Here is a 23,318-nt window from a genome sequence, read left to right as displayed (position 1 = left end):
AACAGTAATAGCAGGAAATCTAGTAAGCTGAGATAGCTGAAGTTCACAAGAACACTAACTGAAGTAATTAGATTCAGACTACTGCTTACAGACATGTCTGGTCCAAGGTCACCCATACCCTACCCTAATATCAAATACTACATTGCTAAATTGCCAAATCTAATTTACAGGAGTTTTACATGGTCAGCACTGCTGCAAAGGAAAAGAAAGCTGTTCAACAAGAGCATTCAGTGTTTCCAGAAACAGTCAACAGCAGGGTTCAGTATTAGAATTTAATTAGAGGGTATAGAAAAGAACTACTGATACCTATGTCCTCTGAAAATTAATAAAGCAGAGTCAATGGATAATATAGCCAAGAGAGCACAGTCAATGTGGATCTCAGGAGAGCAAATTAAACAAAAATGAAAAATAAGATCTAGCTGAAAATAAGTATTTAGTTACATAGTCCATACTTCTCCTCTCAACGTTGGTATCATACTTTGATGTGTAATCACCACACTAAACTCAATGCTATGATCATTTATGCTTCTATCAGCTTTCCTCAATGAGAGGTAAAGAGAAAAGCACAAAAAAGGCTATCATCAGTTTTTAATCTTCATTCATTCAACACAAAGCTATTGAGTATACTGTGTGATAGGAACCTGTCCTGGTTCTGGAGATATAGCAGTGAAATCCTGCCTTTTCTTATGGGGAATTTACAGTCATACAAGGGGACCTGAGTTGGGGGGCTGGCAGAGGGTTCTGAGCTAGTCTGTGGGATCAGGAAATAAACTTAGATCTTAGACCTGAAGCATGGGTAGCTCTTAACTACACCAAAGAGGAAAGCAGATGGGAAGTGTTCCATATAGGAAAATAGGGGGAAAAAGGCAATCTAAAACCATAAGGAGACAAAAGCAAACGTCTGCAGATTCCTTGATTAATATGCCAATTACACTTAGAATAAACAATTATTTGAGTCAGCCAGGATTGCTTAAAAAGAAATGTATCTGGATATACCCAAATATAAGCTCAAGGTTTTTCTCTCAAGAAATTATCCCTCACTTTACATTGAAGTCCTAACAAAACATCTCCTATTACTGGTAGGTCTCTCAATTATTTGATTTTGAATGACAAAGTAGTATTTGGGAAAGATACATTAGCCTGAGTCAACTTCAGTCAATGCTAGCTTTAGATGTTTATAAACTCTCTGACTTGAGAGAATGGATTTTTTAAAGAAGAAAAATTTCGTAATTATTAGTGAAGATATGAATTTATAATTTTGAAGTACTGGTTGTCTCAAGAAAAACTTTAAAGATCACTTACACAATTCAGTATAGTGAGAATACTGTAGATATCGTGCACATTATAAATGCAGGTCATGCACTGTTGGTGGGACTGTAAGTTGGTACAGCCACTATGGAAAACAATTTGGAGGTTCCTTAAAAAACTACAAATAGAACTACCACATGATCCAGTAATCCCACTCCTGGGCATATACCCAAAGAAAACCATAATCCCAAAAGAAACTTGTACCATCATGTTTATTGCAGCACTCTTTACAATAGCCAGGACATGGAAGCAACCTAAATGCCCATCAACAAATGAATGGATACAGAAGATGTGGCATATATATACAATGGAATATTACTCAGCTATAAAAAGGGATGAGATGGAGCTATATGTAATGAGGTGGATAGAACTACAATCTGTCATACAGAGTGAAGTAAGTCAGAAAGAGAAGGACAAATATTGTATGCTAACTCACATATACGGAATCTAAAAATGGTACTGATGAACTCAGTGACAAGAATAAGGATGCAGATACAGAGAATGGACTGGAGAACTCGAGGTATGGGAGGGGGCGGGGGGTGAAGGGGAAACTGAGTTGAAGCGAGAGAGTAGCACAGACATATATATACTACCAACTGTAAAACAGTCAGTGGGAAGTTGTTGTATAACAAAGGGAGTCCAACTCGAGGATGGAAGATGCCTTAGAGGACTGGGGCAGGGAGGGTGGGGGGGACTCGAGGGGGGGGAGTCAAGGAAGGGAGGGAATACGGGGATATGTGTATAAAAACAGATGATTGAACCTGGTGTACCCCCCAAAAATAAAAAATAAAAATTAAAAAAAATAATAAATGCAGGTCAAATTTTTAACTGTCCCACTATTAAGGGAATAAATAGTTATGGCTCGGAATAAGCTTTCCAGTATGAGAATCATACGCAGAATACAAAATGGTTGCATCTTAAACACTCCAAAATGGACAAGAAAAAGATATTAATTAGAAAACTGAGGTTCTATTAAAATAATAATAAACATTATTTAATAATGTTTAAGTAGACATTTTGCTTATTTCATTTACATTCATTAAAGTAGACACATACAAGCTGTTTAAACATTTTTTCCAATTTCTCACTGGGACTGAAGATTACCAAATATGTGAGAATGGACTATTTTTGGGCATATAAAACATTGTAAGATAATTTATTTCTAAGTGTTAAGTAAAAACTAAGTACTTTCAGTAACTCAACTGAAGCATGTCATATCTGGGAGGAGACTTGAAAACTACTGCAGAGTCCATCTAACTCATCTTACAGATAAAGGAACTGGCCCAGAGAAAAGTGACTTCTCCACTGTCATTCATGGCAGTGACAGAGTTCCAGGTCTTCTTTCACTCCAGGGTTACTTGACCATTGCATGCCTTAAGAGTCACTAGAGAATAATTGTTATGTTTGAGGTCCTTCTACAAAGATATAAAAGAAATGAATTAAACCTAGAGTCCCCAGTTCATCATGGAACATAGCACCACTGGCTAAACCCTGACCTTTACCTTACAGATCAGTGTTTCTCAGTATCATCTAAGGCACACCTACCTAATATTCATTTGGCGGTGTTCCTTAAAACTGCAAATTCCTTGGCTCTACTCTAAGCACATTATCTAATTTCACTCTCCCAGCGTAAGGCACAGAAATGTGTATTTTTTTTTCACAAGTTTACCTAGTGATTCACAGGCACATTAAAATTTGAAAACTACCAAACTTTGGTCTTTAGACCCTTAGCCCTCAGCTATCTGTTGCAACTGAAATCTGGAGCAGACCACAAAGAAGAGTTCCTCTGTTCAAAGTTTATAATAAAAAGTAAGTCAAAGTTAATGTAAACGTAGCCTTTAGTGCAACAGATGTTTTTACTGTACTAACATGTCATTTTTTAAAAAACAAAAACAAAAAACATGAGCCATGCAAATTTTTCATGTCACTAAGAGTAACGTGTGGGACTGGAATGAGGCCCTCAAAAGGTAAAAGAATCTAAGTAAATAAGCACCAAACAAGCAGTTCATTATCTGGCTTTCCATCATGGGTACATACTCATGCTTCAAAATGAATGCATGAGGAAAAACAACTCTAAGAGTCATAAAGACAACTATTCCTTCATGAATTTCCACAGAGCCCTTCACGCATCAATATATGAGTATCTTTGGCCTTCAGGGTGGATTTTTTCACTGTAGATTATCATGTTTCATTTACGTAGCACCTTTTTGTTAAATTGCTAAAAGTAAATTATAAGCCTTTAAACCATGTGTCTATTTTATTTTATAGTAGAGAATTACTTTTCTAAAGCAAATTCACTGTCTAAATATTACATATTCTAGTTGAATTTGTTCTCCACCATAGTTTGAAATATTAGTGCACTAAAACTGGCTTATAGGAAGTTAACAGACATTTTATGGCACTTAGACTATGGAGAATTATTGTAAAATGAAAAAACAGCTTAAAATTTATATTTTTAAGCTTCCAGTTCAAGATATTAAGGTATTCTATGACCTGAACAATACTATTTCTTTATACACCCCTAAAAACAGTTACACAAGAGATATACATCAGTATATGCTTAAGAATATATAACAAAAAAGAAAAATACACAGCAATTTAAATAGCTCCTAAAACTTGATTCAGTTGACCCATTTAAGTTTCAATGTAAAACCCAGATATCAAAGAACACTACTTAGTGTAGCTTAGACAAGAGCACATGCTATTAACTAAATAATAAATCCTAGAAAAATATAATTGAAATATAAAAATACACAGATAAATAGATCATGCTCTGCTTTCTTTAAAAGCAGGTACATCCTTATTTCAATCCAAAACCAGCCTGCAGGCCTGATATGGTTGTAAAAGAATTTATCCTCAGATAACAGGGCAGCATAGTTTATGACAACAATCTACCTAAAAACTCATTAAAGTCTTTTCTCTTGGAGTGACATGCATTATCAGCAAAGATTAATCTGATGAGTCTTTAGGTGAGCTCCATTTTTAAAAATGCAATAACAGAGGGCTTTGTTGTCATCTGATGAAAATCAATTAGAGGAGGTAAGGCCACAAGGAAAACTAACATCACTCATCACCCATCCCTGGCAGCTGAAATGATTTGTCTTCCAAGGTTGGATGATCAGGAACTATAGTCATATTGCAGGGAAATTAATTTAGTTTCTATATTCTGAATTCACTTTCCTTGTTCTGGAGGATCTAAACACAAATTACTTTTAATCAAGGTTGATATGCTATTAATACCAAGGAGGATCTTTGAAGAATCATTTTTCAAAAATCGACTTTAGCATTTTTCACTTGTGCTTGGGATGTAAATATAGGGAGGTAACTTATATCATCCTTACTTTCCAGATTCTTTGTCCACAACAAGGCACTGTACTGAATGGCGAAGACAATAGATTCCACCAAACACTGCACACATCCTAGGAAGAGAATAGGAAAATGAGGATTAGAATTCTTGAGTTGAAAATTAAGGCAACATAATATTCTTTTAAATATTAAAATTTAATTGGCCTTAGAGAAAAGAGATTTTGATAATTATTATCTTTTCTGTCATGGTATTAAGAATCTCTCAGAGGTAAGATCAGTAATATTTTAATGCACCAGAGGTACTAGTGCTAATAATACAACGTGGAAGCCGAGAATTGCAACCAAGCCAAAAGTGTCCCTAGGCAAAGCTCAGCTAACCCCACCACCAAACCAGCTACTGACTACCTACGATACAGAGGCTACAAATAGCCTCAGGAGGTGACAGATGAGACCCCACCCCCCCTGGCCCCGCAACAGAAGTGACCACAAAGAAATGTTAAGGAAGAAACAATCAGGGAAAGCTTTGGAGATTTTGCTTACCATAAAAGTAAGCAAAAACTAAACTGGGAACTTAAAGCCAGAGCAGTAAGCACAAAGTTAATGCTGCAGAAGCTCTAAGGGGTTTGCCTAACTCATGAATCTGAGGGCTGGGGTTTTAATGCCCACATAGGGAAAGGAGAGGCCTTAGGATCCAAACAAGGCAGGGAGTAGAGAATGAGCTATTCTCTAAAAACACGTGGATGCTTAAAGAACTATACTTCAGCGAAAAGGTGATCGAGGGGGAAAATTCGCTGACTACAAGAGACAGAAAACATAAGAAATTGTTTTATCTAAAGCCCTGTGTGGAGGAAGATGTATATACCTCTGTATTTATAACCAGTGGTCTGCTCTTACACAGGATGGAAACTTGAAATTACTCTACTACATGATCCAAGAAACGCTTACCCAATAAAACATCATTAAAGTGGCTCTGAGCCAGTAGTACCTCCCTGGAAACTTGGTGGAAGCAACTGCTAAAACTTTCTGGAACAATATGACCTCAATCCAGGCCACGTGAGATTGTCACAGACAGAGTAATCTTATGATGAGTTTATAATCTAAAATTATACAACAGATGAAGAAACATACCTTATCCTGAGTGAGAATTAACAGACACAACAAACAGCAGGATTAGATTCCCCCAAATCTTTATTCAGATAGCAGAGCTTTCAGAGATTATAAAATGAGTATGCTTAAAAGGGATAAAGTAAAACCATAAGAATGATGGAAAGTCCAGGAAACAGACTGTGGTAGGATGAATAATGCCCCCATCACAGATGTTCACATCCTAATCCCTGGAACCTGTGGATATGTTCTCTTACAACAGCAAGAGGGACTCTAAAGATGTGATTAAATTAAGGATTTTGAGCTGGAGGGATTATCCTAGATTATCCAAGTGAGTGCAATGTCATCAGAAAGGTACTTTAAAAAAGGAAGCAGAAAGTGTCAATGTCAGTGAAGATTTGAGGATGGAAGCAGAGGTCAGAGTGATGCCACTGCTAGAAGGGATCACAAGCCAAGGAATGTAGTGGGCCTTTATAAACTGGAAAAGACAAGAAATAGATTCTCTCCTAGAGCCCCATGAAGGAAGATAGCCCTGCCTACCCATTTTAGACTTCTGACCTCCAGGACTGTAAGATAACACACTTGTGTGGTTTTAAGCTAATAAGTTTGTGGTGATTTGTTATAGTAGCAACAGCAAATTAATATAAAGACCCATAAGTATATGAATATGATTATGACAGAGATGGCATTACAGACCAGTGGGGAAAAAATAGACCAGTGAACAGTAGTTTCGAGACAACTGTTTTATACCATATTTAGAATTAATCCGAGGTAGATGAAAGGTATAAATATAAAAGGCAAAGCTTCTAGAATAGAGGACGATATATATTTGAGCTCAGGGGAAAGGAATACTTCTTAAGATATAAAAAGCAAAATCATAGAGAAAATATTGGAAAAAAATGAAGTATTTTAAAATTATAAACATCTGGACAACAAAAGAAAGTGAAAAGCCACAGACTAGGACAGATAGGTGCAAATATATCTTACAAATTATTTTAAAATATCAGTTGGGATAATAATTTGGCCATGTCTAATAAAGTTGAAGATGCATATGCGTACAGTGCAGCAATTCTACTATTAGGCATAAATCTCACAAAGAGTCTAAGACATGTATAGAAAAGAAGATGCGTACAAAACTATGTTGCTGTACACATATATATTTATATTCTTTTAGACAGGAAAACATAGTGGTTATGAGGAAGGATTCTGACTGCCTGAGTTTATACCCCAGCTATTTCTTGACCTTGAACAAGTTATTTAGCCTCTTTGTATCCTATTTTCTTCATCTGTAGAATGAGAATAATAGTATTTCTCTCATATAAGATTCTTCTGGGGGCTTCCTAGGTGGCGCAGTGGTTGAGAATCCACCTGTCAATGAAGGGGACACGGGTTCGATCCCTGCTCCAGGAAGATGCCACGGAGCAACTAAGCCCGTGCGTCACAACTACTGAGCCTGTGCTTTAGAGCCCGTGAGCCACAACTATTGAGCCCATGTGCTGCAACTACTGAAGCCCATGCGCCTAGGGCCCGTGCTTCACAACAAGAAAAGCCATAGCAATGAGGAGCCCACACACCACAACGAAGAGTAGCCCCCACTCACCGCAACAACAACAAAAAAAAAGAAAGCCCACACACAGCAAGAAAGACCCAACACAGCCAATAAAATTAATTAATTAATTAATTTAAAAAATATTCTTCGGGGAATTAAATGAGTTAACATTTGTAAAGAAGCTACACTGTGCTGGCACACAGTATTACATAAAGCATTAATTAATTACATAAATAATACAGGTACTATTTGATACACATCACATGCAACCCAAGTATCCACCAAGAGGAGAAAGAACAAAAGAAAATGTAGTATATTCATATGTGTAATAAAGAATTTAACCTGGCCCACAAACACGTTTGGCCTTTGTTCTTGGCTTCTGGGAGCTGATCTCTAAGCCCGTGGACTGCCAAGCCTGAAAGAAGTGTCCTTCTTTGTCTGTGGGCCTTGGGTCACCAGACAGTCTAACAATATGACTTAGGGTGGCCACACCAGAGAGTCTTAGGGTGAGGACTAGTCGTGCCAGAAAGACCAAAGTGTGATTTAGTGTGGAGACTTTGGGAACTGTGGTATCAGCTAACCTCTGGTGGGGCTGGAGACTGAGATCAGCCCCATGGGCAATCAGTCACACCTGAGAGATGGAGCTCCAATGAAAACTGGACACTGAAGCTCAGCTGAGCTTCCCTGGTTAGCCATCCTCTGTGCGTACTGCTATACCTCAATACCAGGAGAATAACACCGCCCTGACTTCACGGGGAGAGGAGAACTGAAAGCTCCACATTCAGAATTCCCCTGTATTCTATCCTACACACTTCTTCCCTTGACTGATCTCAGTCTATACCCATTCCCGGTAATAAAGCATAACTGTGAGTTAACAGCTTTTAGTGAGTCATAGGAGTCCTTCTAGTGAACTACCAAAACTGAGGGTGGTTTTGGGAATCCCCTAAACTTGCAGTTTGGTGTCAGAAGTGTGGATGATCTTGTTAGCACTACACCCTCTAACTGTACAGCTGGCTTAATCTCTCACATTGTACTATGGAATACTATAAGCAATTTAAATGAATGAACTACAGCCCCATCTATCACCATGGATAAATGGGAAAAACATAAAAAATTGAGTGATAATAGCAAGTTGGGGAAGAATATATCCCAGAGTGATACCATTTATAAAAAGTTTCAAAAATTTATAATCAAAATAATACTAAATATATATATATATATAGTACTATATATACACACACAAAATTATTTATGGATACATATATATGTACACAAACATTTAAGGGAATTATGAACATGAAATTCAGGATAGCAGTTCTCTCTGGGAAGGGAAAGAGTGAAAGGTTTCAATTACTGAAGGTTTCAATTACTCAGTTTCTTTAAAAAATATATTGAGAGAAAATACGGCAAAATGTTAAGAGTCAGCAAAACTGTGAGCGGTTACATGGGTGGTCTTTATATTACTCTCTGTACTTTCTGAAATATTCTTAAAATATTTCATAACCAGATTATAATGAAAAACATAATGCATGATAGAGATAAGTGGCTCTCTCTAAATATGGCATAATATTCTTATTGTATTTCTAAATTCAATCATTTTAGTGGCTATGACCAAGCTAATTAGGTTAGGTAATAATTCCTTATGGTTTAGAACAATGAGAAAATCAGGGGTTTTTTCTCATTGAAAAAATTAGAATAATACAAGAAATGACACACTAGAGGAAGCAAGCAAAATTTCATGTGTTCAGAAATCCTTTTTAGACTGCAAATTGTACCCAAGACAATTAACTACAAGATAATCTCTTCTCCTTGCTAATCTTGTTCACCAGTCACATATCAAATTATGAAACAGTATTTACTAATTGCATTGGTACACCTGGTACTATTTGAGACATTGCACTCAGATTCTAAAGAGAGTTAGAAGAAGTCATCTTTCTGTTGGACTGTTTAGCTACATTTCTCAAGTGGTATTCTGCTTCCTGTTATTGGTAGGGGAATACTGATACAGTGAAATTCATGTGACTGAGACAAACAATCCAAGTTTCACCATCAATTTCCTGTTGATATTGAAGGAGATCATATGCACATGAAATATTACTGGCCCACTAAAAATAAACAGACTGAATTAGGTTAAGACGCTAAAATGGACAAGCAAGTTAAAAGTGTGAACCACACAATTAGCATTCTCATTTGCCTGAGGATATCTTTTTGTCATGTGAATAGTAGCACCAGTGTTTCCAACTTCCTCCTAAGTAGCTACAGATGAGCTGCTACCAACTGACCTGTGAAGTTTTTCATTTTAGTCAGATGGGTCCATGTTCTCTCTCTCTCTCTCTCTCTCTCTCTCTCTCTCACACACACACACACCAATTCCCCCTTTTGGGAAAAAAAAATTTAAGTATCTTCTCAGATTCCCAGAAAAGCAAGGGGATCAAGTTCAGAATTAGAGATTGTATAAGGTAAAGAAATCATAAAACATTGTCATAGATTATTACAAGTTTATCAAAAGCATGAGAAATCCACTTAACTAAAATGAAATGCAATTTTCTACAGAGATCTCCTCTCACTATATATTGCACTTGTTTTTGAAACACATTGCTACTTTAGTATATAATACTATCAAGTATCTCTTTGTTTGAAAATTAATTTCTATGAAGTTTTTATGGTAAATGAGACCTCTGAAAAATACATTTAAATATAAAATGCAATAGAGGCATCTATAACTATTTATTTTAGTAAGCCATCAAAAATTACCTGGTTTTCAAAAACATGATTTATTAACAGTGGAAATATACTATATAGAAGGAACATAAGAATGTAAAGAATGTTAAGAACTGGTTTGTGGAGTCTGGCCCATCAGGAAGCGTGCATGAGCCTCCTAGATAGCTTCCTCCACAAGAGGGCAGACAGCAGTATCAAGCAGTATCTGCAGTATTTCGTCTTGTGGAACTGAAAGCCACAGCCACAGAAAGATAGAGAAAATGAAAAAGCAGAGGACTTTGTACCAGATGAAGGGACAGGATAAAACCCCAGAAAAACAACTAAATGAAGAGGAGATAGGTACCCTTTCAGAAAAAGAGTCCAGGATAATGATGGTGAAGATGATCCAGGACTTTGAAAAAAGTCTGGATGCAAAGATCAAAAAGTTTACCAAAGACCTAGAAGAATTAAAGAACAAACAAACAGAGATATGCAACACAATAACTGAAATGAAAAATACACTAGAAGGAACCAACAGCAGGTTAACTGAGGCAGAAAGATGAATAAGTGACCTGGAAGACAGAATGGTGATCATCACTGATGCAGAAAAGAATAAGGAAAAAAGAATGAAAAGAATGGAAGACAGCCTAAGAGACCTCTGGGACAATGTTAAACACACCAACATTCGCATTATAGGGGTCCCAGAAGGAGAAGAGAGAGAGAAAGGACCCGAGTAAATATTGGAAGAGATCATAGTTGAAAACTTCCCTAACATGGGAAAGGAAATAGCTACCCAAGTGCAGGAAGCACAGAGAGTCCCAGGCAGCATAAACCCAAGGAGAAACACGCCAAGACATATAGTAGTCAAACTAACAAAAATTAAAGACAGAGAAATGTTATTAAAAGCAACAAGGGAAAAACGACAAATAACATACAAGGGAACTCCCAGAAGGGTAACAGCTGATTTCTCAACAGAAACTCTACAAGACAGAAGGGAGTGGCATGATATATTTGAAGTGATGAAAGGGAAGAACCTATAACCAAGAATACTCTACCCAGCAAGGATCTCATTCAGATTTGACAGAGAAATCAAAAGCTTTACAGACAAGCAACAGCTAAGAGAATTCAGCACCACCAAAGCAGCCCTACAACAAATGCTAAAGGAACTTCTCTAAGCGGGGAAACATAAGAAAAGGACCTACAAAAACAAAAACAAAACAGTTAAGAAAATGGTAATAGGAACATGCATGTCAATAATTACCTTGAATGTAAATGGACTAAATGCACCAACCAAAAGACACGGACTTGGCTGAATGGATACAAAATCAAGACCCATATATATGCTGTCTACAAGAGACTCACTTCAGACCTAGGGACACATACAGATGGAAAGTGAGGGGATGGAAAAAGATATTCCATGCAAATGAAAATCAAAAGAAAGCGGGAGGGCTTCCAGGTGGCGCAGTGGTTAAGAATCTGCCTGCCAATGCAGGGGACACGAGTTCGAGCCCTGCTCCAGGAAGATCCCACATGCCGTGGAGCGACAAAGCCTGTGCGTCACAACTATTGAGCCTGTGCTTTAGAGCCCGTGAGCCACAACTATTGAGCCCATGTGCTGCAACTACTGAAGCCCACGCACCTAGAGCCCGTGCTCCGCAACAAGAGAAGCCACAGCAATGAGGAGCCCGTGCACCACAACGAAGAGTAGCCCCCACTGACCGCAACTAAAAGAAAGCCCGCACACAGCAAAAAGACCCAACACAGCCAATAAAATAAATAAATAAATAAATGTATATAAAAAAAAAAGAAAGCTGGAGTAGCAATAGTCACATCAGATAAAATAGATTTTAAAATAAAAAATGTTACAAGAGACAAGAAAGGACATTACATAAAGATCAAGGGATCAATCCAAGAAGAGATAGCAATTATAAATATATATGCACCCAATATAGGAGCATCTCAATACACAAGGCAAATGCTAACAACTATGAAAGAGGAAATGCAAGGCAGAAATAGAGACACAGATGTAGAGAACAAACACATGGACCCAAGTGGGCAAAGCAGGGAGGGTTGGGGGGGATGAATTGGGGGATTGGGATACCAAATTGTACACTCTAAATGTATGCTGTTTATTGTATGTTAACTGTATCTCAATAAAAGTTCTTAAAAAAGAAAAAGAAAAAAAATTCTTGGAACAGCGACTATAATTAAAATATGTGCCTGCAGTGTAAAAAAAAAAAAAAAAGAACTGGTTTGTGAGGATAATGGTGAATATTACAGAGGAAGAAGTCCAATAATGAGACACTGTCATGATAATCCAACAAAATTCCTTTTAATTTTAAATGAGAACATAGGAAGTATTTTGTGCTCTTGGAAATAATAACTTGATATCTGCTATAAGTGTCTGTAACTGCAAAAGCATACAGTTGTATGTGTATGTGTTTTTCATACTGCTTCTCAATGGCTTTTTTCCCCATACCAGGTTTGCCTGTGAGGCAAGATATGTGTTGCTCACAGTGGTAGCATTTGTTCTCTCTCACCTCTGTATTTCCATCAATGTACCTAGTGCCCAGGTGACAAAAACCAATGTTTTGTAAAAAGTGCCAGGCAAAATGAGGGGATTGATGAAAACTCCTCTGTGCGATATTCTTATCAAGCATTCTCACACTTAGTCTTTTTAAGAAATGTTTGTGGTTAGGGGAGAGCTACTTGGTGACAATCAGCCACTGAGGAACTCTTTTATGAGTGGCTAAGAAGCACAACAGCAAGCAGTTCTTGAGAGCTGCATTCAAAACTCATTTACATGAGAAGTAGGGAATTATATGAGAAGTGAGGAAGTGGAATTATATGAGAAGCTACACAGTGGTCTTTGGAGCACACAGTCAGTAATAACAACAACAATACAAATAATCACCATGGCTAGCATTGAGTGCTTACTGCAAGCCAGAAGCTTTATATGTATTAATGCACTGAATCCTACAAATCCATGAGGCAGAGTTTTACAGATTTGGAAACTGAGGGAAAGAGAGGTCAAGTGACTTGCTTAAGGTCATTTAGTAAATGGTACTGCTGAATAAAAACTCAGGTGATCTGGTGCCAGTGGCTTCTCTGTTAACCATCATACAAAAGGCTTCACTGTCAGTGCCCTCTTTTTTTGGTGTCATGACGGAAAGCAACATGGAGTCAGATAGTCGAAGTTACTCTTAGAGTTGTTCTAATTCCTGACAAGTTGTAAAGATTATTATAAAAAGTAAAATAACTCCTCAATTTCTACATTGTCTCCCAAAAAGTACATGTTTATTCTCTATCTGCACATGTTAAATGGATTATGTGTAACTTCATTTTAGTTAGAACATAAGCTCAGAGTAAGAATAACCATAGGAGTACTCATCTTTAGAGTACGTTACAAATTATGAATACTTTGCAATTCACATTTTAAAAAGTGATTTATAAAGTATATATTGGTAAGCTAGAAATTTTTAAATAGAGAAAGTGCTGTTAGTAGAAGGAAAACACTTTACCATTAATTCTTTGGGAGGTAATAAGGTTCTACAAGACACATGTATTCTTCCAGTGCATTAAATGGCAGCCTAGCGATCCAAGGGTTAACATGCCTTTTGATGGACAATTAAGCTGTCAAAGATGGTGAACATGGATGACTGTGATACCAGTCAGGTCCCAGATTTCCCAGTTCATATCAGCCATCCTGGGGCCTAACATAATGCCTGGCAAGACAGTTCTGTACATCTACCTTCTAGAGTGTACTATGGGGCCTAGAGGCAAGCAAGTATACATTTTATGGGACTTATTTTTTTTTTAATCTACAAACATACTAAATACAGTAGCTAATACTACCAAGAAAAAAAGTCACTACAGAAATACATTTGAAACACTTTATCAAATGCCATTAAAAACAAACCAAACAAAAAAGGTCCCTTACAAGAGAGTTCTGAGGGACCACTGATTATCATCACTGTGCTTTGGTGACACTTCAGCTTAACCTGTACTGATACAGCAGAAATTCCATTCAATAGTAATTAGCCAAGTCTAAATTTCATTAGAGACAGAAAAACTTCAGTGATTGCATCTATCTATACAAAGTTCAACTTTTGTTACTTCTTTGTAACTGTATTCAGATATATACATTATCAAAGCACTACATTTAAAAACACATTGGGTTCTCTTTCATGTTTACGCAGTGCCTGCTGGTCTGAAAAACCTGTGTGAGGAGGCTTACACGTAGGTATATGTGTTTACTTTTAAATATTTAAATACACACATACACACAGGGGGTCCCAAATGTCTTAGTACTATTGACACACACACTTTTAATACATATTATATAGAATATAGTATGTTTATGGGTTACATACTTACATATTTACACTACTACATCATGTTTACTAGTTACATATTTATATTACTTAGCAGAGTGTTTACTTACACTACCATCCTTTTCCTTTTTTCCTACTTTCTTCCAGCAGGAAGTATGGAGAAGGAGAGTGATTGTATAGTGGGTGTCAGAAATGAATGATGCATTTTTGCTGTAGTTAGTCTGTCTCCTGAGAATACAAAATTGGTCACAGCACCATCTCCCCCTCCACTCAATATCCCATCAACAACTGAAGCTAGTGTTATTCAACTCAGCATAGACTTCCTATTGGCCCAGAATGCTTTCTTGAGAGCAAGAGCTACACAATAGGGAATGATTCCTGCAGCCTCAGGAAACAGTTATGCTCATAACAATCCCAAGGCAGGCCTCATCCCTTGCTATAAGTTCTTGGGATTCATTACTATGAAGTTTTAGACTATGCAGCAAGACCATCAAAAAAGAAAGAAAAACAAAAACACCTCAAATGAGTGCTCCATTATTACAACATGGTCCCATTCACAGTGATCCAGTTTGATCAAAAAGTCACACCGTACCTGATATTGGTCATGGTGGTGGAACCCAAAGGAACTTGTTTGGCAAGCAGTGATCACCAAAACTAAAAGGTCACTAAAAGTCAAGTGTAAAATCTCAGTCATGATGTACAAATTGCACAGAGATCAAGAGATCAACTCTTAGAAGTGGCTGTAAAATCCACATGGATGGTCTATTTCTGGAATCAGACTGCCTAGGTACCTATCTGGATTCTCCCACTTACCACCTGTGTGACCAGGCTTCAGTTCTCAAAACTATAAAATGGAGATAATAATAAAACCTATCACATAGGGTTACTGCATGGATTAAATGAGCTAATGCGTGTGAAGTGCTTATTTTGTGACTGATACATCATAAACATTTAATAAACTGTAGCTTTCGCTAGCTATCACTGTCTATAGCAAAGGGGACAATGATTAAAGACTGTACCACCCATGTGGGGTTTATAGGCTAAATTGCCATTACTGACTATGAGAATCTCCCTCCAGGTGTTCAAGGCCTGTAGTTTCTTCTCATACAATTTAAGCAACTTAGGTACCTGGTAAAGTCAACTACCTTCCCCAGAGGAAACTATGACAGTTGTAAGAGAACTGCTGATGCTGATAAGCACTGAGATTTGCTTCTTCATTCCCAAATATTTATGAAACTAGGCCTACTATGCATCGGCTGTAGTTCTGGATATTAGGGATACAAAAGTCAACAAGACAAATGCTGTCCTTGCTGACATATAACTTATTTAGTGCACAAGAAACACAAACAAGAAATAAAGTACTAGTAGATAGTGATATGTGTTCCGAAGCAATAAAACAGGGTAACGTGAGGGTGATGCACAGGTCTGAACACTAGACAGGATAATCAGGGAGAGCCTCTTTGAGGAATTGATATTTGAGCTGAGACCTACGTGACCAGAAGATATCAACCATGTGAAGGTCTCGAGGAAGAATGTCCTAAGGAGAAGAAACAGGAAATTTGAAAACTTGGAAGTGCAGAGTAGCTTGGAGTATTTGAGGAAGAGAAAGAGATGCATTGGGGCTGGAACTTAGTGACTAGGGAGAAATATCATATGAAATGGGGTCACAGAGATAGCCAGGGACTTGACCATGCAGGAACTCAAAGGCCAGAGCGAAGACTTTAAATGTTATTCTAAGTACAATGAGAAGCCACCAGAAGGTTTTGAGCAGGACAGTGACATAATCAGACTTGTATTTTTTTTTTAAATGAGCCTGGCTGCTGTCTGGAGAACTGTCAAGAGGGCAAGAGTAGAAAAGGGGAGGCCAATTATGTCTGCAGAAGACCTGCGAGAGATGATGGCAGCCTGAAGCAGGGTCATGGCAAAGGAGATGAAGTGGAGAGACTGGAGACATATTTGAGATATAAAGCTGACAAGAATTGCTGATGGACTAGATGTAGCAGGAAGATGTCTTCCAGAAGACAAGTTTAAGGTAACGCAAATATTCATGAGAGCAGTCTGCCCTCTGAAATGTTTAGCAATGAAATGCAACTGCTCAAGTCTGATACAGTCTTCCTGTACAAGCAGCGCTTTGAAAGACTTCTGCAGAAACCCTCTTCCTGCACCTGGGGTGTGGTTATTAGACTCAGCTAATTGTTACCAACTCAATGACCACTAACTCCTGACCATTCATCAAAATTAATACTTAATACTAATATCTACATAGGAGGGCACAATAAACAGATTAGTTTCTGTGCTTTTAAGGAGTTACCATGGGCCTGGAAGTAAACAGCACTGCTGATAGTTCAAGAAATTATATGGTACAGGTATCTCAGTCCAGTGGGTCTTGTGATGCAAATTGCATACTCACTGAAAAGGTTGTGGGCAGATGGACTGCCCTTTAGGCACTGCTGTCACTCTGAGAAGGCATTATCATCACGCTTAACTTAGAAAAAGCTGTCAAAAAGCAATACATAGCCTTCAGAAAACTCACTCCCAGAAACTGCCCCTATTTTATAGATCTTAGCCATATATCTAGCTTCCCCTGTTCTTGGTGACATTGTGTAGATGATATATTCTTTTTTTTTCCAGCTTTTCCAGCTGTCCTTAAATTTAACCTTCTATAGGAAAAGTCACAACAAAACTATGTATTGGATGACAGAAACAGATCTGTATTTAATAACTGCACCAGGGGCCCAGAATAAATTAGCATAAATTATAGAGTATAAGTCATCATTCAATCTTTAAAAAATAAAGTCTTCCAAAAATATTGGGGGTCAATTTATATGCTTGAGTCACAGCCTAGGCTCTGTATCTACAGTTCTTGTGTAAAATGGCTCCCTGGTTTGTAAAAGGGCCAGAATCACCACGCCAACTCAATGATTCTTCAATATAGGCTATCACAAGGATATCCACAGAGCTTTTGATGAGAAAGCACTGGTGTTTCCTGACTACTCTTTAAACATATTATAAACCAAGCTCTTGATAAAACTGAATTTTTCAGTCTGAACACTCAGGCTAACAGCCTTATGTTTCTTATTTGCCATGTGTCTGCTGGGGCAAATTCATTTAAAAACAGATCTTTCAAATTCAAAACAAAGACTTTTGTTCAAACTTTTGGGATGTAGCAAACAAGTCTACAGTAAATCAACTAACGCTTTCCATGAGATTTCTTTTCATTAATCTCCTTTCTCAGACTTTCTCTGCTTTGACATTCTGTATATGATATACTCATCTCTTATCTGAATAATCCTTATTCAAATCCTTAATACATTTTGCTACCTAGTCTTCAAAACTCAAATTGTACAAAAAACACAGGTTAAAAAGCATCAATTTTGAATTAGGACAATAATATACTCTTTTATTTCTAATGCCCTTTATGATTATGTCCAGTATTATGTAGGTCTTTCTAAATGTAGGCACAAGAATACCCAAAGCAAATATCTTCAGAGATCCCTACATGACTCCTGGATCCCTTTCATGAGTTGAAAAGTAAGTGCAGAGCCATCTTCTTAGAGATATAGTCTTTCATGTTTTTTTCCTGCCTTCTTGCATTGCCTCGTGAAACAGTCCTTCAGCTAATACTTTCCAGCTTAGCATTTTACTATCTACAAGCTCTCAGTGTCAGCTATAAATTGGGAAGCAACTGGGAGAGTTACTGTGCTGACTCTCCAATCATTTACTAAAATGTTAAAAACAAACAAACAAAAAACCTAAACATTGATTCTTAGGAGAGCCTACTACAAAAATCTCTCCATTCAAGTAAGAGCTCATTTAAACCACCTATTTGTTTCTTCCTTCCTGTGTTTAAACTAGATCTCTATGCATGACTAAACATTATCCCCAGCCCCACGGTGAGAGGACATATTTTAAAGCAGTCTTTGGTATAAAATCTTATCAAAGGCTTTTTGAAAATCTAAATGTTCACTGGTTCTCCCTTGTTCACACCTTATTTACCACTCTCAAAGAACCCTGTTAGATGCTGAGGTATAATTACTTCACAAAAACCATGTTCTTTCCTCCTGTGGGTTTTATGTTCAATAACTTCATCCTTTAGCTATTTATTACAAAACTGACTCTCAGATCGAATGGTTAGCCTTATTCCTCTGTGGTTCCTTGGGCTCCTTCTTTAAACTATGCACCCTCTATATATACCAAAGCAACTGATTTCCTTCAACTGTCCCTCCCAAACTGAATCCCTGCTCAAGCCTGTCACATTTTAAACTGAGATGGTTCACACACAAAAGTGACCCAGGCCTCTGTGATCCCAGATCCTTTCACTTTTTTCCTTTGTTGGCACAGAGCAATTCATATAGTAAAATAAAACAAAGGATAGTCACTTCTGTTAGACAAATCCTAGAAAAGGCCTGCAAACCTTCTCAGTTCAAAGGTTAATGGTACTGGCCTGGGACCTGAAGGTAGAGCTGTCAGTCATGATTCACCTCAGGCTGTGTATCAGACTGAAAGTGCTCAAATTAACCAACCAGTCACCTGCCCGGCACTAATCTGTAATAGATGCAAAAGTATAAGTCATGGACTTAGCCCTCTGTTAAGCATGAGAGACAAATGACATTATTAAGTGTAATAACTAGAGAAAAACCAAAGATTATACTATATGGTAGAGACTAAAAGCATTCTAAAAGGGAGTTCAGAGAAGAAAGAGGTCAACATGTTGGAGGAAACGGAATTACAGAATGTCAGAAACAGAGAAAACCTTTACAACAGTTAGACCAATTCCCTGTTACAGAAAATCAGAGAAGTTAAACGACTTGTCAAAAAGCACACAGCTTCTTGTAGCCAGAGGTAGTGGAAGAAGATCTGCTGGCTGGGCCTGAATCAAGCCTTGAAGAGGAACAGGGTAGGCTGTTGGGAGTGGGGGCAGATTCTAAAAGGTGAGAAAATATAAGGAAATGCAGAAAGGTGAGAATGTACATATCTGAGTAGCTGAATGGATGTACAAATTGGGAATGACAAGAAGGAGTTAAATGATCAAATGATTACTGAGTGGGGTTAAAAGGTAGGTAGAAGTGTTTGGATCTGATGTGGCAGACAACAGAATGCCACTGGAAGTGACATGTCAGCTCAGTGAAGGTGGCAGATACTGGGAGCAGGAGGGCTGCTAAGGGTTACAGCAGGAATCCAGTTAAGTGATAAGTCCTGGATCATAGCAGAAGAGTGGAAACTGATGAAAGCATAACTCTAAGAAATTGAGAAGAAATAATACAGTAATTAGGACAGAGTCAAAGGTTAACCCCAGAACTTCTAGGCTGTCAACTTGTAACAAGAAAAATACCACTGGAATGCTTGTGGTTTCCTTAAGGGGTGCTCCATTTATATAGTAACTCAAAATCCAAGTCTAGACTTTGGAAATGGTATGCGTGTGGTATAAATACACTACCTACTACAGTTGCTAACTATGAGTTTGATGCAATGAAGAAGCATTTTAGAATAGCTATAATAAGTTTTCAAAAATCTCAATTTGGTGAAAAGTATCATCCTCTGAAATGTACAAATAAAAATTGTCATTTATTTATAGCAAAGAGGTGCCAACTGGAAGTCCATGGGATAAATCTGCCTGTAGATAAGTTTTGTATGACCTCACAGTTAAAAAAAATTCCCTTAGCAAAAACAATCTGGATCTCTGGCTTCTCTGAGTAAGAGAAAATCTGACAACAATGGGTCTGCAGTTGAGATTCACGGTCCTATAGAGGCTGCTCCCTTTAGATGCATCCTGTGCTCAACAGTTCACTGTGGTCTCTACCACTCCCACCATCTCCTTCCCCACTTCACTTTCTTTCTATGACCTGACTGGTCCCTGGAGACATTTGTCATTGTAATCTCTACACCTCAGTTGTTCACTAAGTTTTCTTTTGAGATTTTTATTTACTTTGCCATGAATGTTCTATGTTAAATGCCTATTATTCAGGACGTTGTTCATTACAATTTTAAATACGGATCTTCTAAAAGAAAAAGAAATCAGTTAAAGACACAGCAAAATGCAAATGTTAATAGAATTGGTAGAATTCTGACAGTGTCCATTCATTTTATTAGCTATAGAAGATATTGAAAAAGGGAAAGGTATTTGATTTCCTGAGGTGACCACAACTTATTTTTCTGGAAACAAGTAGGGTGCTTCCATTTCAAATTCAGTGTAACAAGTAATGTAGGCATCTTGGGAAAGCCTGTGAATTTAGATTTATTTCTGCTTCCTTCTTTTGATTAAAAAAAACCTACCTATGAGATGAGAGTCAGTGATAAATCAAAAGTTAAACCTTATTTTGAATTCCTCTTACTTAGAATGCTAACACATTTTATACTTCGGTTATTTACTATTTAATTCAGACATATTCTTCATACTTTTCAGACATTTAAATTACAACAATGAAAATACAAATTTGAAAAATAAGCAATGGTCACTCGTGAAATTAATATCTGGGTCTGCCTAATGACTGAGAATAGACAATTTTCCTCACTCGTGAACATGTCTTCCTTCTGTCAAAGTTAGAGGGAAAAGAGAAAATGTCACTTTCGAAGATACAAAATAATTACACTACACATTAATTAAAAAAATGACAACTTGTTTTCTAACTTCACAAAGTCTTGGATTTTTTTCAAAAATAAATTTATTTTAATAAGCTCTGACAGATGTAATGCTTGACTGCACAAAGCTGTGGTTAAAGTACCATCAGCTATGAGTGGTGGATATCTACCATTCACATACATGCGATTATAAAATATACAAAGCTCAGCAACAAGAAATTTCCCACTTGCCCCACTGTAAGTTAAAAGGAACATGCAAATCCAAGCAAATAAGTTCCTGAGAAATAAGACGCACTGAGTCTAAAGAGATATAATTTTTTGTTTCAAATATTAAATTGCCACTTCAATTACTTGTTTATAAAATGCTCAAAGTTCATAAAAGCAACATAATATCTATCCAATGTATTCTTCAGATAATTGTATATATTTGGAGTATAACCTAACTCTTTGATGCCATTAACCCCAAACAACAGACATTTAAAGTCATAGAAGTCTAATTAATTGAGTACTGCTTCCAAAAATGATTCAGATTTTACTGAAAGAGAGCATACCAACACTGTACTCACTTTCAACTGTGCCCTGGTGACATCAAATTGCATTACAGATAAATTAACAGTTGTGAAAAGTTTTGGCTGGTAGCCCCTATTCTACATAGCCTTTAAAGAAGCAATTTCAGTGCCTATCAAGGTAGGAATCAGCGATTGTAATTTTTTTAACACAGCTTCAAAACAATAGGACCCATTAATAGCTGAACTTCTGACAGCACTATTCATGATGATTTATGAGTTTGTATATAATTTAATTATTCTATTAATTCTGCTGATTACCGCTTCAGCTATTAAGGTGAAGGTCACTTCCAAAATAAATCTTCATTAAATTTCACAGAAAGTAACTGCCTCCAACTAGTTGTTTTCTCTAATTAAAAACTAATTTAACAAGAAAGAAAATAAGCTTCAGGGTTACTGCATCTATTGCTATAAGAGAAGTGTACTGTCTGGATATAATGTTTCCAAGACAAATTCAACAAAACAGAAAGTATCTCTTCATCTAATTTCTTTACTTTCAAAATGGAAGGACTATTTTATACTCATTCACTTGCACTAATTTTGAAATAAGAAGAATAAAATCTGAACTTAACGTTTTAGAATTTGAAAACATAAAGAATCTTTGAAAATATTCTTCAAATTCAAAAACGTAAAATGTAAGGCAGTGGTTTCATTTCTAAAATTATGCATGTGGGAATCTATTCAATATATACTTTAAAAATGAACAGGAGGTCTTTGCCTTAACCAGAGTTTTTCCTGATGGTGGCAAAAGACCTTCTTTGCCTTTTAAGATAAATACTGGGCACAAGGCCCTGACAGCTTTGGAGGGAGATCAGAGGAAAAATGGCAAGGGCTCACAGTAATATATTATTCTTATTTAATCTATTTTTACACACAAAACATTCTGTGTCCTGGATTTAATACTTCATTTTATTATTTTTTCTAAAGTTCTCTAGACCTTCAGTTGAGGTCTTATCATCAAAGCTGCTGAATCATACAACTACATCAAACCAATAAAGAAAACTAAACGATGCATATTTTTCCACATAAGTAAAAAAGTAACCCGCAAATAAGAAATCATATTTCAAAAGACAGAAGGTTTGCATATAAGAAATTATTGGCACGCAGAGATGCTACAAAGAGCAGATAGCAGTGATTTGTATGCTCACCAATGGCATCAATTGGGGTACTGTCACAAACTCCACTCCTGATTATCTTGCTCACGATGTTCCGGTCATAATAACCTTTCTATAACTCAAAAGACCCCACTTTAGACCTTTGACACAGTTCCCGCTGCCTAGACTCTTTCCTCAAATCATCGAAAAGTTAAACACTACCATCTTTGGTGTCACTACACTCAAATGCCACCCCGAGTGGCCTTCCCTGACCATCACAGCATCTAATGGGGCACCTCCCTACCCCGACCAATAGTCACTTCCTTCCATATCACCCTGTATTTTCTGCACAGCACATATAATTCTATTAAATTTTATCTATTGTCTCTCTGTTCAGCACTCAGTAACTGTGACCCAGTGAGTGAGTTAGTGAATGTGTGTGAGAGTGTATGGGTGTTTAGACAAAACACATATGGCTACCAAAGAATGCACAAAAATTGCCGATGTATTGGTGGTAACAAACATCATGAACACTCTTACTAGGTTCCTCCTGTGATCAAGAGCACACATTTGCAAGACAGCTTAGTGGCTCAGTCTTTGGCCAGGGAAGATATCTGTTTCAAAGAGGACTTATTCACTGGAAAGGAGAAGAAAAATGAGATCAGAACTAGTTTAAGTCTCCAAGGTCTCAGAAACCTTTTGTATTTTACAGGCTTATTTTTAAAACTTTCTAATATACAAAATGCTGATTTCGGGGAAATTTTTAGTTTCTAGTTTA

General features: G+C 37.1%; 1 protein-coding gene across 5 annotated transcripts in view; it reads right to left on the bottom strand.

The window, feature by feature from the left end:
• CHM (CHM Rab escort protein) overlaps nucleotides 1-23,318 on the bottom strand; it is a 244,442-nt gene that overhangs the window by 88,816 nt on the left and 132,308 nt on the right. For all 5 annotated transcript variants that reach the window (XM_057718481.1, XM_057718478.1, XM_057718480.1 and 2 more), the window contains exon 9: nucleotides 4,650-4,727. In XM_057718481.1, the coding sequence (XP_057574464.1) occupies nucleotides 4,650-4,727 (78 nt within the window). The remainder of the gene's footprint in view (nucleotides 1-4,649; nucleotides 4,728-23,318) is intronic.

The sequence above is a fragment of the Hippopotamus amphibius genome, chromosome X (assembly GCF_030028045.1).
Source record: "Hippopotamus amphibius kiboko isolate mHipAmp2 chromosome X, mHipAmp2.hap2, whole genome shotgun sequence".
Lineage (NCBI taxonomy): Eukaryota > Metazoa > Chordata > Mammalia > Artiodactyla > Hippopotamidae > Hippopotamus > Hippopotamus amphibius.
Note: the sequence above shows the minus strand (reverse complement) of the source record. Positions and strands in the feature narration are given on the sequence as shown.